The 19,931-nt window shown below is 36.8% G+C and overlaps 2 protein-coding genes across 8 annotated transcripts in view; one reads left to right on the top strand and one right to left on the bottom strand.

Moving 5' to 3' along the window:
- clvs2 (clavesin 2) overlaps positions 1-8,726 on the top strand; it is a 44,253-nt gene extending 35,527 nt beyond the window's left edge. For both annotated transcript variants that reach the window (XM_040017590.1, XM_040017589.1), the window contains 2 exons: positions 227-459; positions 2,444-8,726. In XM_040017590.1, the coding sequence (XP_039873524.1) occupies positions 227-459; positions 2,444-2,537 (327 nt within the window). In that variant the 3' untranslated portion in view covers positions 2,538-8,726. The remainder of the gene's footprint in view (positions 1-226; positions 460-2,443) is intronic.
- A 5,369-nt stretch (positions 8,727-14,095) lies between these two features.
- Positions 14,096-19,931, bottom strand: part of LOC120725151 (triadin-like) — a 37,773-nt gene continuing 31,937 nt past the window's right edge. For 5 of the 6 annotated variants that reach the window (XM_040017867.1, XM_040017863.1, XM_040017865.1 and 2 more), the window contains 2 exons: positions 19,614-19,658; positions 14,096-19,137 (listed from right to left, as the gene is read on the bottom strand). In XM_040017867.1, coding sequence (XP_039873801.1) covers positions 18,986-19,137; positions 19,614-19,658 — 197 coding nt within the window. In that variant the 3' untranslated portion in view covers positions 14,096-18,985. Of the gene's footprint in view, positions 19,138-19,613; positions 19,659-19,931 lie in introns of those variants that run through there. The other variant, XM_040017869.1, reaches the window with a different exon arrangement.

Genomic DNA, 19,931 nt, shown 5'->3' with positions numbered 1-19,931 from the left:
AAAAATTCCAAGAATTTCAACATCCTCGTTCCAACACAGCTAAATCAAATGAATGGCTTGTTACTAGACCTTTGCCAAACTTGATGTCATGCTGAAGAGCTAATTCAACCATTTGATTCAGCTGCGTTACAGTAGGGATGCAAAGCTGCAGGACAGTAGCTCTGGAGGACTGGAGTTGGAGACCTCTGGTCTAAATTGTTTCCCTGTGCATCTTTTCCCTTTGCAGATTTTCATGCATGGTAACAACCTAAACAGCCTCCATCAGCTCATCCACCCAGAGATCTTGCCATCGGAGCTTGGTGGGATGATGCCACCCTACGATATGGGGACATGGGCTCGAACACTGCTGGACCACGCATATGACGAGGAGACTGACTACTGTCCAGAGTCCTACACCCTATCAGTACAAGACCTGGAGAGAGACCTGGAGAAAAACCTTTCCCCAAAGACCATGAAGAGGTTAGCTTACCATCTTAAAACCTCCACAGTGGTTTTTATTTACTGTAGTACTGTTTTTGATTATTATTAGTTTTAAGAATATATTATTAAATGCTTTAGGACCCTCTTAATGACAACCAGAGCTACTGTTTTTTCCTGAGGCTAAGGAGTCCCACCCAAATATTTCACAGCTGCTTCAGGCTTAGGAACTACCAGCTAATACATGTTCTCAGAGAATAATGCAGGTTTAAAAATTAAACAATGCACAAAAAATGAATAAAATGCTTGTTTCACAGTAGGATATACTGTGGAACTAATTTGGTTATCTTTGCATAATTATAGTAAACAAATGACATAATAACAGAACTATACAGATTTTATCTCACTGTGGTCTTCTTGTAATCATTGTTTCAGCTGACGGGGATCAATATGCTCTAAATGGTTCCATCTGATTTTATATTCATTAGATTTTTATTTAAGCAACTAGTGTTATTTGGCTGGACCTCTTTGTGATTCTTGTGCAGATTTATTTATAAAAGATGGACATAGTCCAGTGGCTCAATCCTGCATTAATGGCCAGCAGATGTGGAATCCTGTAGTTATGGTTTATATTTGATTTATGTGACGTTTTTCTGGTGAGTGTAGATTCCTGATTACTAGTTTTAAAGTTTTGTTTGTTCTGGTTCTATTTAAAGTAAAACAGACATTAGATAGTCAGGGTGTGTTTTATGGTGCGGTTGTCTTGTGCTCAACAAGCCCCAAAAACAAAATGATATGCCTCAAAAAGCTGAATTTAGGTCTCCAAAATAGCTTAGTCGACCTTTTATATACAAGCTGTGGTTTGAAAAAAGAAGCAATAAAGATGCATAATGATATGATGGGGTCAATAAATAGTTTATGAAGTTGAACCCTTACAAAAAAGACAAGTAAATAAGCAATCAATACGCAATCTAGTATTATCCAGACTAGCTGACTTTGGGGGTTACATATATATTTACGTTCATTCATATGCTAAAATTTATGTGCTTATTCTTGACAAAGAGAATTCTGCTGAGAGCATGTTTGACATTTCCTGCTGTAGAGTTTCCCCCCTATAGGCCACTGTGCGGTGTAATTCACTGTGACAGTAAATCATCTCACCACTGTGGGATGTCAACTGACTCAAAGACATTTATACTATGGAAGACAAACAGCAGCGAATTAAGGCAGCAGGCTGTCACTGCAGGAAGGCTCAACCCTGCCAATCATAAATTAATTATTAGTGAGTTATAAATGGTCTGACAGTAACAGGGTGCATTTAAAAATGAACTCACTCTTTGGTTAATTCCCATATAGCAGGAAATAAAAACTTTTTATGACACTTTTTTAGCCTATAAAGCACTATTAGTGTTATGCGTGTTATACTATAAAATCAGTATGCACGAATGCATTTTTATTTAATGTGCGGACGCTGTTTTGTTTTTTATGAAGTATTAAAACAAAAATTATAACACAGGTTAACTACTAAAAAAATAATACTGTATACTGTATGATAAATGATTGCATATAGAACATAATGAAACATAATGAAACTTGCAAGTAACATTTTATTTTTTCATTTTAGCATTTTGAGTTATTTACAAAAACACACTGGTTATGTTACAGACACAGAAACATATGGTGTTTTCTGCATGTATCCAATGTCTTATAAAGTATTTTTAACTTTGTGTGAACAAAATAATAAACATAGAAATTAGAGGACTCCTGGAAATCAAACCTGAGGTGATGATTGACCTGAAGTTTTTTTTGCAGATTTTATTCATACTCACAATTTGCCTCATAGCATGAGACAAAATAACGGATAGACTGTTGCATCAGACTTTACACAAGTAGGTCGGAATATTTTAACATCAACATAAACCGTTACAGTTAATATTTCACTGCACTTCGCGGTTGACACTCTAAAGCTTTCAGCACAGTTGGCGGCACAGTTATGCTAATCACCTCCTGTTCTTTGTTCTTGTAGGTCTCAGTCGGTGGTGGAACCGGGAGTCCTGAAGCGACCAGACAAAGTCAAGAGCGAAGAAGACAACATGCAGCCGCTGCTTTCGCTGGACTAAACCGTGCAGTCACAGCTCAAAAGCATACTCAAATCAATATTTACACACACAAATACACTGACTTACTGTGCACAAGCAACACGCGCCCTGAAAAACACCTTCCTCCAGGAAATGCTGCTGCTGCTACTGTTGGATTCACGTTTTTCTCCAAATCATGGAAAAGCAAGCAGCAAGAGATGAGAAGGACGTTTCCTCAGACTTAAGGGCATCCTAAGAGCTACTGATGGTGTTCTATACATTTATTTATTTAGTTATTTGTCAAGTGCCAATTCCAGAAACTGTAAATTAACGTCTTTAAACAATCCAGTATGGAGCAGGGAAGAGACACTCAAGAGAGTGAGTTGTGAAAGTATAGAGTGTTTACTGCACTTGTACAGGATACAGATGATAAAGAATGTGGAAAACTGATCATGAAACTTCAAAGAGGGCTTGGGGCCAGAGCTCTTGAGCTACAGTTTTTCCTTTTTTTGTACAGTAATTTGAGGAAAAATGCCCCATATGGGCAAGAAGCACGGCTCAGGATCTGCAGCAGTGATGGCGATCAGCTTGTTTAACCTCCTGGACCCAAACTGGCAAACAGGCAGTGGGTTTACCGGGAGCTTATTGGGTGTTTACTGGGGGTTTGGCATCTTTCCTTTGAAAACAATGGCCGAACTCTTGGTTCTCACTCCAGTTATCTCTTGGAAAAGCAAACCCCCCTTTACGGTAAGAGTTGGCTCTATGTATCATTTGTTTTTTTTGTTTTGTTTTTCCTTTTAGTCATTCTCTCGCTTGTTTCTGACCCATATGTCACAGAGCACAGCGCTGTCTTCTGCCATTAGGGATAACACAAAGCTGCTGTCTCTTATTTTTAACATAGACTCACATAATTACATATTTGTTTGGGAGACCAAAGATGTATTTTCTGAATTTCGATGGACAAATAAATGAGGCAAAACAGGGAAGCAGGGAAAGGCCAAGTGTATTATCTTCTCCTGTGACGTTGTGACACATTTGTTGGATGTAATGGCATTAACGAGCTTCTGAAAACATATTCCCATCATTTTAACAGGGTATGCGTATTAGATATTTAGAGATTAAAGCATCACATTGGTATGTTGTTAACCGATTATTTTCTCCTGTATACAACAAAAGCAGACTTTTTCCTTTTTTAAATGATCCCAGGCTGCCATTCACAGTTTTTAAATCCATTTGAACTTATTATTAGTATTTTATAAGGCATTTAAAAACCAGCTATTTGTCGTTTGACACCCTATAATTACCAGATTAATCTGAAGAATTAAAATGCCCACATCACTGTTTGATGAGAAAATTATTCCATTACCACTGTCAGGAAGTGCAAATTTTATCCTTTTTGTGTTAAGTGTTTGGTTTGCAGCATCTTTAAGGATACCCTCTGAAGCATGAGAGTGCTGTTAGAACATCCTGACAGCACCTGAATGCACCGAGACATTTTCAATGAGGTAATTGGTTAACTTCAATAATTTAACAATTCAGCTGATAATGACACGCAGTGATTAATAATTTATTAAATCCTGGATTAAAGTTAATAGTATTGTTAGAATGGCTGCAGTTATTTTCTGTACAGGGCAGTTAAAAGGCTTGTATTAAGTCCTATTTCAGGCTATCTGTCACTGAAGTGGTAACAGAGTCTGCACTTGACATTTTAAAAGGATATTAAGGCAAATAAATTGTTAATGACTAAAGTCAAAACCATCCCTATAAACAGATATCTGTATAATAATATGCATGAAACCATTCCTTGTTTCCAACGGATAATAATTTGTATGCAGCCAGGTAAAAAGTCAGTCAAGCAATCAACTGTAGTCTGATGATAATTTCTCTATTATTAGATGTCTTATTTCAAAGATTCAGTTCAGCAGTCTAGTTCATAGGTTCACCAACTGTAGTCAAAGTAATACCAGCTGTCTGCTGCATTTGAACCCTTTAACATCCTGAAGCTCTGTCCAGCAAAAAAAAAAAACAAATTCCCCCGTGTGATGTTCCGCTTGTTTTACTTTTGCCTCTTTCACTTTGTTTATTCCATCCTTTGTGTTTTTTAGATGGAGAAGGCTAACTATAGATACGAGGAAATAACGATAACATAGTGCACTCAAAATTATGATTTTTGAAGTGATCCTCCTAAAAAGAATCAGTTTAAACGCTGATGATGTCATTATTATATGTATGGCACAGACAGCGTTTACTCGAGTTCAGAGAAAAGTGTAACTTTCAAGTGCAACATTTTATACTAAATTATAAGATTAATTACTTTAGCAGTGAGAAAATCGGGAACTGTCCTTTAGAAAATAGTATTTAAACTGACACAGTTTGTTAAGTTATGTGGAATTTCTCCATGCATGTAGCCCTGAAGCAGTTTGACATACTTTAGTTTAGGTTCTTCCACATCAACTATTCACCACGGGCACACGAAGTGCAAAGGTGTGACAACCAAATGTTAAGAAGGTGGAGAGCACAGCGGGAAGGAAATACGCGCCTCTGATGGGCAGAGCAGCAGAGTGAGGCTGGCAAACAGACAGCCGAGCAGATCACAGAATAAAGGCCGGCAGGCAGGGGAGCGTGAGGTGGCCCGCTGCAACGAGAGCAGACAGCTGGAATGTTAAACTATCACACCAGCGCACACGACATGTCAGCCCCGCTTACCGCAGCTCAGAGGCTCTACAGGCTGTATCCTGTGCAAAGTCGAGTCAGACTTGTTCTTAATGGTTTCTCCTTCGGCTCAGTGTGATCCGTGTGCTTCCACTGAGGTTTAACATCAAACACAGAGAGATAATAATCTGGCAGTGTGATGGCGATACTGTGTTTTTACTGAATATGCGATCAGCCTGATCCTCTAAGAGCAGACAGTAGCTACAGAAACAGTTTGAATAGGCTGTCATGACACATAGTATTGTATGATTAAGTCCATTGTGGGGTCTGATTCAATTTTTATTATAAATTCAACCTTTGCTGCATCTACTGCTCGAACTTTGTGTTCAAGGAGTAAATCATTTATTTTCAGAAAGAGGCACATAATATAGAGTTCAGACCAAACCTAGATTTCCACAAGGTGTACAGGTGTATGATATATCTGTACACGAATTTTGCCATTTGTACAATTACTCATTATGACAAAATCCATAAAATATACAATTGGTTCAATATTTTTTTCATGCAACTAAAATGCTGTGGAGCTTATTTGGAACCAACCCGATTAGTCATCATATGCTAAATGCGTTCATTATTTTATTATATAACTGACCTTGGATCTGTTATTAATAATCCACTCATACTGCTGCCAATACATAGTCATCCTAGTACGTCAAACGTTGTCTTTTTGTCTGTGCTGTTGCACAAATACCTAAAAGCTGCCCTCTGACGTTGGTAGCTTGACACATCGGCTGTGGCAGAATGAGACATGAACAGACAGTGGTCCTGTTTTTGCAGAGCAGCAGACAGACAGTGGTGGAGTGACTCACCCAGGAGACCGCTGTCCACGTTTTATTTTGCTTCGTTTGCACTCACTTTTTACGTTAGTAGGCTGGTTAGGTTTAGGCATCTCAAACTCCTTTTTTAGTCCAGTTGGCTAAGACGATATCTTGATTTGTTTTTAAATATGCCATTTGAAACAATAAGCCTGGACATGTAGGTAATCCATATAAATCTGATGAAAAGACGCATTTTAGAAGCACCCATACATAACCACTTGGGTGTGACAGACCTGTCTCAGTAGCTGTTGTATTATGGCACAGGTGGCAACGAACACCGTGTGCATAACTGTGAGACTTCAGCTGCTTTCTCAAAATGGCAATATTTGATGCCCAAGGAAGTAGAAAGGAGTATCTCTCCTGACATCCCATAAAACCAACATCAGTATTTCCTCTTTTGTAGATGGAGACAACTTAAATGAGTATATTTTGTTGTGTGATGTAATTGTCTTAGTTTGTCACCAAGTAAAACTACTAAGAAAACCACAAACAGTACAAGGCTTCTAGAAAACTGGCTGATGTAATTGTTTTAGCATCAGTATTTGGTTTGATTATAATGCTGATATTTGTAGACAGAAAACAAGACCTTTGATTTCCTTTAATAATCCGCTTGTAGTTCTACTGACCAATCATGTTGAAGCATGTTAAAGGCTTGTGCTGGACAGTGGAGAACAAACACATACTTTTAACTACAAGATCTAAACCATAGGCAATTATTTGACATTAATTCAGGTTGTTACTTGCTTTTTAAAAATTCATATTTAACTGTGTTTTAAAAGAAGCACAGGGAACAGTCAGATATTGACCAGTGTCCCCAAAATCGATAGATTCCCAGATTGATTCTGATGTCGCTGACAGCGGTAGTGCTTTTGCAGCCACAGTTCTTAGTTCAAATGCCCCTGTGTTCTCTTTCCTGAGAAACAAACATTGTTGTCAATATATTTCTCCCATTTTAAATATGATTATGGAATAAATACAGCAAAAGACAAAGGTCATCATCATTTATTTCTCATGTATTGCAAAATTTGAAGGTTGACATACCTGCTAATATGTCTTTTTAAGCTATAACTGACCAATCACTGTTCAGGGGATGGATTAATGAGAAGATCAGTTCTCTGTAAAACCCAGTTTAGTCAGCTACAACTAAGTTTTTCTGCAACTGCTGCTTGCTGGGTTTTTGTTTCTGAGAGTAAATACAAGTCAAGTTCAATCTAGACATTTTTATTAACAACAGCTAAAAAACATTTTTTAAAATGATCATAATCATCTCTTCAACATTGAACTCTATTAAAAGGAAACTGCTTTTGATACACTGCAATGATTGCATCATTAAAAGTCATTTTAAGGGAAGAAACATAATATATGTTATTTGAACTCCTTTTGTGAAGGCAGCACTCTTTCTTTACAGGATTTTAGTGCCAAAGGTCCCTGTGACTTCTCGGTGCTTATGACTGTGACAAAAAGGGTAATAGGGAAGAAAATTATAGAAGATTGCACTGGCATCATTATCTGAACCTGCACACCGTCGTATTTCCTACAGAAAACTCCAGATATGCTATCAGCCTTAATCACAAAATGGCGCTGAAGCAGTAAAGAGGCAGCGCAGAATCAGACATGTGAGATGAAAAGGATTAGGTAAGCGCTGCATACCACAACTTCCGACTGACAGCCATGCTTCTGTGATTACTTTATCCAAATTCACCTGCAGAATAATTGCAAATACAAATTTAAAAGTACATTTCATTCATGTGAGATTTATTTGCAGTCAACCCAGGTTAAGCCTAAATGTTTTGCAGCAATCTTTGAAAACATCAAAGCATCAAAGATTGGAGGAAAATGTGATCCACTTAAATATCATGCTTTGTGTTACAGACCACAAGTCACAGGGGAGGGTTACCACATACCTGCTTGGCTGTTTAATCATCCTTTTAATTCACATTTTAAGACAGCAACTTCATTCATCACTGACATCTGATGAGTCGTTCAGACGTTGGTTAATAATTAGGATTAATACGTAAGGCATGGTCCATGTACCATGTATGCAGATAATAATAATTCTGACAGCGGAAGGCCTCACTGTACTTTGTTGTTGCATGCTGATTTGTACAAACACCCACTTTCACACAGTTAATTACTCGCAATGTAATTACATCAACTCCTGCTGTTTTTCATCTTTAACAGGAATATAATGGTGTGTAAGTGCCAGTGTAGCTAAACAAACTAAACAGTAAGTCAGAGGATGGGGTTAATATTCAACTAAATAACGCCAAGTCTCCGAGACTAAAATGGTTATCCTGCAAGAAACGAATCACAAAACTATGGATGGTGCGCCATTATTAATTCATTTACTGGTTTATTTTAGTCTTTCTCACAAATTTACAGCTTTAACCTGGTTTACTTCCCTGCCTGGGTTCATTCTTCAGTATAGAGTTCAGCACATTTCATCACAGCTGCATTTCACAAATGTGTCCTTTTCTGATGTTTGTTGTCAGTGCTGGAATTAGTGCACTACTAATGAGGTAAAAGTCTAGATTTGTTATCAGTATCAGTGCAGATGTCAAAAAACAAACCTGAACTGTATTTTCAGACCATTCGAACTTAGAGTATAAATGGTCACAGTAGTTACTTGAGTAGACCAACTTCTGGCAGTCATGAGGATTTTTCCAAGAGCACTTTGCAAGTTTAAAATTATCAGTCACACTCCAAACAACAAAGTCTAATCACCTTTTGTTCACACTACAATAGAAAGCTGTTGTCATCATGTGTTTTGGTTGCTGGTTTTGTTCGCTAGATGTTGTGGATATATTTTTCACAAAACTCATGCAGTAGAACAGAGCCAATACAGTCTGAATAAGAGATTCAGGAGAAAATGTAAAGATTACTACCATAAACGGACACACACACACACACACACACATGGTCACTCACACAGCCACTGTAGATGCTTCCAGTTGTTAGGATAAAAAGTTTACATGAACTAAACATCTGTATACTGCTTGAATATAGCTAAACTGTATCTCACTCAGAGCGTTCTGCAGGTTCACTGATTATTTTTAAGGTTAATGTTGGTATCAGAGGTTGTTTTGTTCAGTTGTAAATCTAAATAGAATGAAATGAGACACAGTGTTTTATTACAGATATACTTTATCGGGTGATGCTTTGTGCTTTACCACACATGCAAGACTTTTTCTTTTCTCTTGTCAGTATTTTATTAAAATTGCTATCTATCTTGTTTATTACACAGATTGTTGTATGAAGTGTATACAGAAATATGAGTTTAAGATCTGCTCTTATTTAAGAAATTCAGCATTTTGAATGTTATTTCTGTGTTATTGTTATGTCATTCCTTCTGATTCTTGGATCAAAGTATTGCTGGGCACATTCAGACACCAGCTATAAGAGATGTAACAGTATATCAGGCTTTGGGCTTTTAAAAAAAATCATCCCGGAAGCATTCATGGAGGTCCTCAAATGTTTGTAATTTTATCTGTCATTTTAATAAATCTGAAGTAAGCAATCTTAAAAAAACAAAACAAAGCAAAAGCCAAATGCTGCTTTTCTCCCATGCAACATATCATTTCATTACACGCAAAAAAGAGAGACATGAATGGGACATCTGCGAATTCATTTCCAGTCTTTTTTTTAACTACAGAGAAGCCCAAATCTGCAACATGAGTTCATTTGTTCTTCATTTAATTTTGAGTAGCTTAACTAATCATAATTAATGCCGTATTTGCGCACCACTGAGCATGGAACGAGCTCTGCAGGAGTTGCAGATGTATCTGCCGTTTTCAAGTGACTTTGCAGTTTGAAGCAGGGTGAATCACAGCTCAGATTGCAGCACTTTATCAGCTCTTTGACACCTGAACTTTTCTTCTTTTTTAAAAAAAACAAAAGTATGATTGCTTTCTTTACTGAACAAACACAATGATAATCTATAGCCAGCATCAGTTTGAAAAAAATTCACACCAAACAAAAAGCTGCTTTTGTTTATAGTAGCTCCAAAGTGTCACATTTATATTTGTCCTTTCACCAAAGTAAATAAAAAAGATAAAATTTTCACTTCAGTCAGAGTGACTGAAATCACCATCCAGGGACCATTAAAGGGAAATGCATCTTAAGGGTTAATGTGCTGATAAATCCCAGCAATAAGATTTTGCTCGGTGTAAAGTTAACAGCTTTTTTCAGCCAAAAAGCCACACAGAAAACAGGCACCTGCAAAACTAGTGTTTACTTCTGTAAATAATTTAGTTTCTATAGTTTTCATCCACAGTTAGCATATATAATTCTGACACAATGCGGATATTAGGGGCAGATTTAGTTTAGTTGGCTGTTGAGAAATTCTCCATTCATGCACAACAACAAAAGCAAAAGGGGACAATAAGCTTGAAATGGGACATTTGTGATTATCTACCCCTGCACGCAGATCTGACAGGTTTTTGTCTTTTGTAATTTTCCACCTGCTTCATGTACTTTATCATTTATTTAACAGGTTTGTTTATATTGCAGTGTATTTTTATTTTAACAAAGCAATAGAATAGAAATGCACTTTCTGATCTTCCTCAAATAAAAACCAGATTTGCATTGGGGAAAAGCAGCAAGAAAGCCAACAGATCAACATTTCACATGTTGATGTGCGTGCTCTTTAACATTCTTTAACAGATGAAAATACAAATTTGAAAATGTTCCTTTTGAAAGCAGGACCACACGTTGTGACCGTACTGCATGCAGCTATCACTTTCCTATGAATACAGTAATCATCCAATGTTGACTTCCACAATGGCTCCCTGTGTGATTAGAAGCATATTTGATATGAAAATACAAAGCTTCCATACTTTGAGTGGCATTTTTCAAATTTAGGACAAAGTATGTAAAACAATGAAAATGCAAATCATGCCTGTTTGGCAGGTAGTAGAAGACAGGACATTGCCATCACTCATAGAAATGGTTTTGGTGTACTTTTGGCCTTCATTTGGTTCAGACAATTGAGTCTAAATGGCTTGAAAAACGTGTCTAGTTTCAGTAATGTACATTAAATGTTCTCTGCTTTGTGTGCCTCTCTGTTTGACAGGCGTCGTAAGCCACGTTGATTAGCATAACTTTGTTTTCCAAGATAACGGATGTGTAAAACTGGCAGAAGTCGCAGCACGTGTACTGTATAGATTGGGTTAATTAAATATCCACATGAAGAGTTTTGTTCCAAAGTGAAGAGATAAAAATCACATTATCTCTGCATATAGCATCATAACGTCTAGTGTGGAAAAAGTTAAACAAATCTTTAACAGATGTAATAATCAAGTTTCAAGATGAAATTCCTGTTCTTTTGAAATGAAACTCTCCATCACAAGCTTCGTCAGTGTGCTGTGGACTTCGTAATGATTTATGGACCAGCAATGTTTATTCCCCACTGACTTTGACTAATGTTTGAGTTCTCTCTGCCAAAGCCACTTCTTCCATTAGAAATCCAATGTATTGTTTCTTATATTTAAGTATTTGTGCATTGAAGAATTCAACATTAAATGTCATTTTTTAAAATGACTGATAATTGAAAATGAATGCATACCTTTCAATTTATTTGATTTTCCTACCAATGTTATTTGATTGTATAGTTACAGTAGGAGCTGTAGGGAGACCAAACTACAAATGAATTGTGAAGTTATTATGGAAAGCCAGTATATTATAGGAGCAAAACGCTGTTCAGTTAGCAGGTGTTAAATGTATTAATGTCCTCAAAGACAATTTGCTGAAATGTAAAATGATCAAAATAAACATGGACACACGCAGCTCTTTTCCCTGGTTACTTTTCTGTTGTTTCTGTCTGTTTAAGTTTGACCTCTAAGAATATCACAGCATTTGAGCAGATGTCGCCATGCTTGTTGAAGCTACCGAAATTCAGTAATCAAGATCAATTTCCTCTGAGTGAGTCTGAGGACAAAGAGGCCACACTTTCAAAAGAAGTGTCCTCACTAAAGTAAAAAAGTACTTCAAAAGACTTTCGTTTGACTCCTGTGCTCCTTTAAGTCGATATGAGCACAGTACAGTACAGCTTACCCATTCTTCTGCTCTGGTACCATGTATTGCCAGCATATCCGTGGCAGATTCATACTGCATCCCCGCCCACTCTTTGGCTGTTATGAGATCCCCTTTTAATGCCATAAGGCCCCAAAACCAGTTGTAATGGTTTGTTTATCCACACCAAGGAAAGCAGTGATAATTGGAAAGTCATGTATTTACTGCCATGACTATCTATTTCAGTTTGCCCATGAAATTTTATGCTGTATTTTTCAAAACATTCGTTCTCATGATCTTTGTAGCAAATGTAAAGGCTAAAGGACTTTTCACACTGAACAGGTAACCTATTATTATTGCAGCTGTTCACACCAACCATATACGTTTTTGAAGACAAATTTGCGACATGTATTGCGACAGCTGATTTTGATTTTTCGCATGTGAATAAACAGATCTGACCAGTCAGATTGTGACTAGCTCAAAATGTGCACCAGTACTGAATATACAATGATATGGAAATAATACTATTTTACCTGTTAATAGACTCTGAAATTAACTGCCTCCCCAGGTGTTGTCCCAATTCTGCCAACAAGAGCTCAAACGACACTGACATCCTAAAATAAGAAGTGAGTAGATCAATCCAGATATCGATCGTATCGATACCTATCCTGGTATTGGTATTGGATCAATTCTAGCGTGATGGGGTGGATACTTTTTTCTGTTCTCTAAGTTTATTATGTGACCCACTAATGTGTGTTAGATAATTTATTTGTAAATGAAAAGATGTTCTTTCTTATGTTGATTGTCACATTTATTTTATATATAGCCTAAATTTAACTCTTGTAAGCCCGCAGGTTTCCATTTGTGTAACTTTAAATCCTGATAGAACAGAATAAGCTAGAGCAATCATATTTTGCATTACTTGCATATCGTGCATTCAACTTGTCTCAGGTAGCAGTGTCCTTCCACTAATGGCTTTTACAAAAATGATGTAAAAAAGCGCATCCAACAACAAAAACATGATCCAGAAATACACTTTGCCAATCTGATCTGATCATAGGACTTCTTACGTTGGAATGAAGTTCATCACGCTGTCAGCAGGAACTATCTGCCATTACCTGTAGAAACAGGGAGTGAAGTCATTTTCATGGGAAATGCAGTTTTTCCCTCAAAGGCCAATCAAAGGTCCATTAGTGGTATTGGAAGTCATGTTTGACTTTGTGCCTTTCTGTTTAGTTCATAGGACACTTAGTAGTTTGATTCCACTGTTGGAAACACAAACAGTTTGACTCAACTGTTGTCTTTTTAATTTTTACATTGCATTTTTTTCTTATTCCTGTTTTGATTTTGGTATCATCCATCCATCCATCCATCCATTCGCTTCCGCTTATCCTTTTCAGGGTCGCGGGGGGCGCTGGAGCCTATCCCAGCTGTCATAGGGCGAGAGGCGGGGTACACCCTGGACAGGTCGCCAGTCTGTCGCAGGGCCAACACACAGAGACAGACAACCATTCGCACTCACATTCATTTGCACATTCACACCTAGTGACAATTTGGATTATCCAATTAACCTATCCCCACAAGCTGCATGTCTTTGGACGGTGGGAGGAAGCCGGAGTACCCGGAGAGAACCCACGCAAACATGGGGAGAACATGCAAACTCCGCACAGAAAGACCCCGGCCTGATGTTGGAATTGAACTGAGGACCTTCTTGCTGTGCAGCAACAGTGCTAACCACCGTGCCACCGTGCTGCCATTTTGGTATCATTCCAGTATTTTAATTATTATTTCTTGTATTTTAATTCTGGTTACGGTTTAATAATTATGGAGTTTTTGACTCATCCAGTCCTGGGTTTGAATTGGGTTTTCCTCTGTTTCTGTTTATCAGTTTATTTCTCATGTGTTCAGCTCCTCAGTGTTAACGTTTACAGTCTCGTATTTCTGCTTGTATGCTTTTATCCACCAGTGTGTCTCTCTCTTCACATTTGGTGTGACCCTTTTTGTGTGTCCAGTTTTTTTTGGTTGTTTGTTTGTTGTTGTTTTTAGTTTTGTCACATTTTACTTTGTTAGATTTCTTTTCTTTTTTTTTTTTTGTAGTGTCTTGTTTTAGATTTTCCTGTCTACTAATTTTTTAGATCACTTTTCACTGAGCCTTGTTCCACTTTCATTTCTAATTCCCAGTCAGTGTGTATAAATAACCCTTTCTTTTCCAGACTTTAAACTAACTTTAAACTCAGAAAATAAAAATATTTATCATGTGCTTAGAACTCACAGAACACATTAACACTGTGCTTCTTAGCAGGATTAATTAATATGTAAGCAGAGGTGGTTTAGTGCTTGTTATTTATTTATTGATAGGATGGAGACTATGAGTTGTTGTAGGGTGGGATACACCCTACAACAACTAAATACATCACAGCCCATCAGTATAACAGTGTTTCTTTCTATACGAATTATTCCATATATAGCAAAGACAGAGAGAGAGAGTGAGTGAGAGAGAGAGAGGGGGGGAGAGAGCGAGAGAGAGAGAGAGAGAAATGCCCCCTCATGGATATCTTCAAAAGTTTATTCACGTTTTGACACAAAAACTGCATAGTGGTAAAAGTTTCCTACATAAGCACAGCAGACTCAGTGTTGTCCCTCCAATGATATTATAGCTTGAAATGTCAGTTATGACACTTAACTGGCTTCTGGAAAGTGACCGAGTGAATTAAACACATCTGCTTTATAGTACATGCAGCAGGTAGTTCATACTTTCTCTTAATGAAACATCATTTTCATACATCTTTGATAAAGCACAAAAAAACATCTTTCATTTAAAACTGTTTTTGACCAAACGTGTTAACTAATTTATTATTATCTTTGAGAACTAATGGAGTGACAAGTCTCATGATGATAAGAAATTAACTATTATCTACAGTATTTGTACAGCACCAGAGTGACTGCTTTTTGTGACACTGCAGTCTTACTTGTGTGTTACAAAAAAGAAGCCTTGAATTTAAATAAATGACATTATCATGCAGAAAATATTACAATTTGTTAACAAAATATATCCTTCCAAAACAAAACAACCTCAAACTGTATGTTGTGGAATTAAACTTTTTTAAAGAGTGTTAAACTGCACTCCAATCCCAGATGAAGTATCTACAAGAAACCCAGCTATTTTTTTATTCTGCTTGGAGATCGCAGATCAATTAGATTGTCTGTGGTTTCAGATAACTACAAACCAATAAAAGAATGAAAGACAAATATGACAGCAACACATCATAGTGAAATACAGTGAAGCAAAAGTGTAAGTGTTGCACTACAGCTTTTCAGAAAAAAAAACATGCATAAGATCAAGCAGATCACTTGCTTTTAACAACACCATCCAAACGCATGTACTTAAAACATAATCAGGGATGTAGAGTAGTCAAGTTGAACTCAGCCTTACACCTGTAGGCTCACATGAATATGTATGAAGAACCTGGAGTTACATTAGATAGAGCTCTGATGTTTTTGTGTGTTCCTTCTGGTTTGTTTTCTTGTATGAGATCACGATTTAACTCACGTTAAATTACAGTTAATAACACTTTAAAACATAATTACAGCACATAGCCACAGTTTATGCTGTAATTACTGTTCATTTTATATGTTTTGACGACCTTCAGAACACTGAGGCACAAGCAGACTACTGCTGAAATGCCCTTCTGGAATATGATTAATCAAAACACCAGTAAAAACCACATTTTAAGGTAATAACTTACTCCAACTAACACTTACAACACCTACAGTCAGGTGCAGCAGTACATGATGTCAGATCTCATTAGGCTTCCTTATCACTTCAGGACTGCTGACCTCACCCCTGGAGGGTAATACTGAAACCTCAGGGATACACTTCACTTCAGACTTGTTTATAAAATTAGAGTTTACAAAAAACTTTACATTCAATGTTCTGTTAAACTCGGGAATAAAGAAAAATGAAATGAAATAAACTAAATGAAAACAAACAAAAAGTCCAGAAACCAAAATTATGGACTTTCACCTAAAAGGGGCAGGTCCTTCTTTAATGTTGCAACACACTAGTTTTAGTCAAAATGGCCACTGTGCAATCTTTGGCAACAAATTATTGGCAAAACAAGTGATGAAAGTTTTCAGTCCATATCAGTAAAAATCACTTTATTTAGAACTAACTCTTAAAAAAGAACAAAAAAATATTCTAATTATGTTATAAAACTGAAGTATGACTCTTTTTAGTTTGCAAAATTTAAACAGAAGTTTTCAAGTAACTTTCTCTAAACTCACCTCTAAACTCACCCAAATACAGTTTAAGGCTTTTAAAAAAAAGAAAAAGTTACAATACAGTTGGGAATAGTAGGTACAATGGTGAGTCGGCGCTGCGGTTGATATCTCATAGCCAAGAGGTCTGTAAATAATTTGCATTAAATTGTATAATCTGTGCTGCATCATTAAAAGTGCATTTTAATGAAAGGTAACAATTTCACAGTTTAAAAAAGTATGAATATATATTGAGTCCTTTTCTATCCCCAAGGTTTTCTTTGGGTTAATAGAGAGTCTGATATCGATATGGTGCATTGAGTCATTTTGGTAGAAACTCTGTAACTACACTCAAGGACAGCAGAAATGTTCTGCTGCATAGTTTGGCATATTAGCTAGATGACTAGCTAGCAAGCTAGCATAGGGAAATATCTGAATCAGTCCGCGACAACAAGTAACACGAAGATCAAAGCATCTTAACTGCTTTAAATGTGGATTATGAGGGGAACGTTGGAAAACTTTCACCCCTCTAAGAGGTCCCTGGCCCTCATAAGTTCAAGAAACTCTGGTTGAGCCCCCCTTCACTGCCATACCTCAAAAAAAAACCTTTTTAATAATTGATGTAGCTCAATCCACAGGGTCATAATATGGTAAAAATGCAACAATATGTCAAAAGCATTTTTAAAACACGGACTAGCTATTAAAAACTAGTAGATTCGTCTGTCTTTAGGAACTCACTCTGTTAAAAGGTGAATGTGACAGCACAATATGGGCAAGGGTGGGTCATATCCCAGGATTAAGCCCAGCGTAAAAACACCTTTTTTGGTTCTTTGCATCAAGTTTTCATTCAGTAAGACGGCAACAGCAATCACTGGTGATGCTCGGCAACAGTTTGGCAGCGTCAACAAGGCAGCCATGTTGCTATAAGGCGCAAAACCAGAGCTATGAATGACTGAGGTAAAAAGAAATATGACAAGATCAGACTTAATAAATAAGCTGATGGTTAACACAAATGACATTCATTCAGTGTAGCAGACATCACAGTGTCTCATGAGTTGGTCACATCAAAGTTGTCCCTGCCTCTGAACACGATGAGTTAAAGGAGCTGATACTTGTAAGTAATTAGAGGTCATCTGTGATAAAACACATAATTACAAGACATTTACTATCCAGGAATTGCACTTCATTTTTAAGATAAAAGCACAGCATTGCAATCTTTGGCTTTAAAAGAAAAACAAATCAAAAAGAGGTTTTCTGAATTTATTAAACCTAATGAGGCGCAACAAAAACATTTTGCTGCATACTCATATCCTTTATGGCCAATAAACCACCACCGAAAAGCCCATAGTCCCACATATAAGCTGCTTCAAGTTACACAGAGAACCTAGACTATTTAATAATTATTGTATATACACAAGAAAATGTTTTTTTTTTTTTTAATTATATCCCCTTTTTCTTACTTAGCTATATGTTTCATTTAAATATGTTTCTTAATTGGATCCAAATTTAATTTTGGAGCTTCGATATGTGCAATGAGACTGCATTGCATTATTGAGTTTGTATTCATAGAGATATACAAATCTTTTCAGTGCCTCTTGAATGTTAGAAAATATTTATTTTTTCAGATTCTTCTATATTTTATTCATCTACTCTGCCATTTCTGGTTACCCTAGTATCTCCAATACACCACTTTGATTGGAGTCAGTTAAAATTAAAATGTGGCATGTAACATATTGAAATGAACCTCTACAAAAACAAACAAACAAAAAAAAAAACATTAGCAGTGAAAGGTAAATGGCCAACAGTTTCATGCTAGATGTGTTCTTAATATGTCAAGAAATATGTGTGCATCAATCACAGCATGCGCCTACGATTGATGAGGCTGATGGATGTTCAGTGACAGGGATGCTGCTCAGATCAGTGTGGGAGCTCCTGGGATTTGACCCTCCAACATTTGGATTCTGTTCTATTGCAGATGCAGCAAAGCAGCAGAAACAAACACGGGGCATGGTTGCAGGAACTGAAAATGCAGTTATTTATATAGAAAACTGGAAAAAATACTATTCAAATAAATCGTATTTTGTGAAATGTATTTGCATGGGTTTGATACCATTAACATATATTATGTATATAATTCAATGTAATATATTTTCCTGTTGCAAATAATCTTAGACTTTGAAAATAAACCATTCAAAGCTGTTTAAGACAATAAAAGCTTGTCTTAATAGAGTATAAGTGTTTGCTTGGATATAAACTAAACTGCCTTAAATTAAATAAATTACTGTTAAATCTGATAACGGGCATCATAGAGAAAGCAACACAAAAGTCAGCTTTTTATATTACATCCTAAGTTGTGACCCATTTATCCCATTCTAAATTAAAAACATGCATTATGTACATTATAAATACTATTTATAATTAAAAGAATATTCACAAGATGGCATTTTTCTAACTGAACATAGACATAGTAGAGCAGCATAAGCAGAGGGTAAAATGGGCAATATTAACAGCAACCCCAGGAGCTCAACCACTAAAAGAATATTTCAATAAATTAAAGACAAAGTAAGTCTGTCCACTTTTTTTCTCTCTCTGTGATCATCCTCTTAATGTAAAGCTAGCACAGATTCAAACACCTCCCCCTGCTGGATGGAAAGATGCAGTGCTGTCAGATATAAAGAGAGGCTTCAGGTGGTCCTACTGCCCAGACGCCTTGGCTGCTCTCTGCTGCTCCAACATGGCTCTGAGTGCAGGAGACATCATGGTGGGGGACATGGCTGGAGTGAAAGGTCGTAAAGGGTACTGGGCATTTTTGCCAGGGACATAAACGCACTGAAAGAATCTCTGCCCTGTGAAGACAAGATGAGATGGAAAGAGGTTGCTTACAATAAGATCTGTGGATAGATTTGTACTGTGCAATTATACAATTACATGGTGTGTTCAAACCACACATAAAGCAAAGTTTCCAGACCAGAAATAGAGGCCAAGCTGTCATCACTGTTCGTGGGCACTATATGATTTAAGTTCACTCTTATATAGGGACAGAACCAAAAAAAGACTAACTGGTAAACTCCTAAAATCTGTTTTTGTTTAACAGGAAGCAGTTTTGGCATTAGCGCTAAGGCGTTAACATTTCTGGGTTACAAAATGGTCCAAAAAACCCACTGATGTGATGCACAAGTTCACTTCACAATGGGTTTGAACACAGCCTTAGCCGCCTTGATTAGAAACACCCACACCCACCTATATCCTTCTCCATATACAAATATTAATATCGGCCACAGTCAATGAAATAAGAACCTGAATAAATTTCACCAAGTCTTACCAGGTTTCTTCTTGTCTGTAATATTTTCTTCTTTCTTGGGATCTTCTGCATGCAATAAAAATAAAACTTAATGAGAATATGAGATTGTGCTTCACACTGAGAGAGAAAGAAAACAGAGGATAAGTTTCTACATGCATGAAAAAAGAGAAAGGATAAAAGACAGGCTGGGTTTCACTCTTTAAACACAGTGATGTTCTTTTGCTTGTTTCTGCTGCTTCAGTCTCTTGTTAAAGTCAAACTAAAATTAAAATTTAGTTGGAAAAGCGACCACTTATCACCACTTGTGATTTGCAAATAAAAATACATTTAAATGTAATT

The sequence above is a fragment of the Simochromis diagramma genome, unplaced genomic scaffold (genome assembly GCF_900408965.1).
Source record: "Simochromis diagramma unplaced genomic scaffold, fSimDia1.1 OVJJ01000802.1, whole genome shotgun sequence".
NCBI lineage: Eukaryota > Metazoa > Chordata > Actinopteri > Cichliformes > Cichlidae > Simochromis > Simochromis diagramma.
This window is presented reverse-complemented; position numbering and strand designations above follow the sequence as displayed.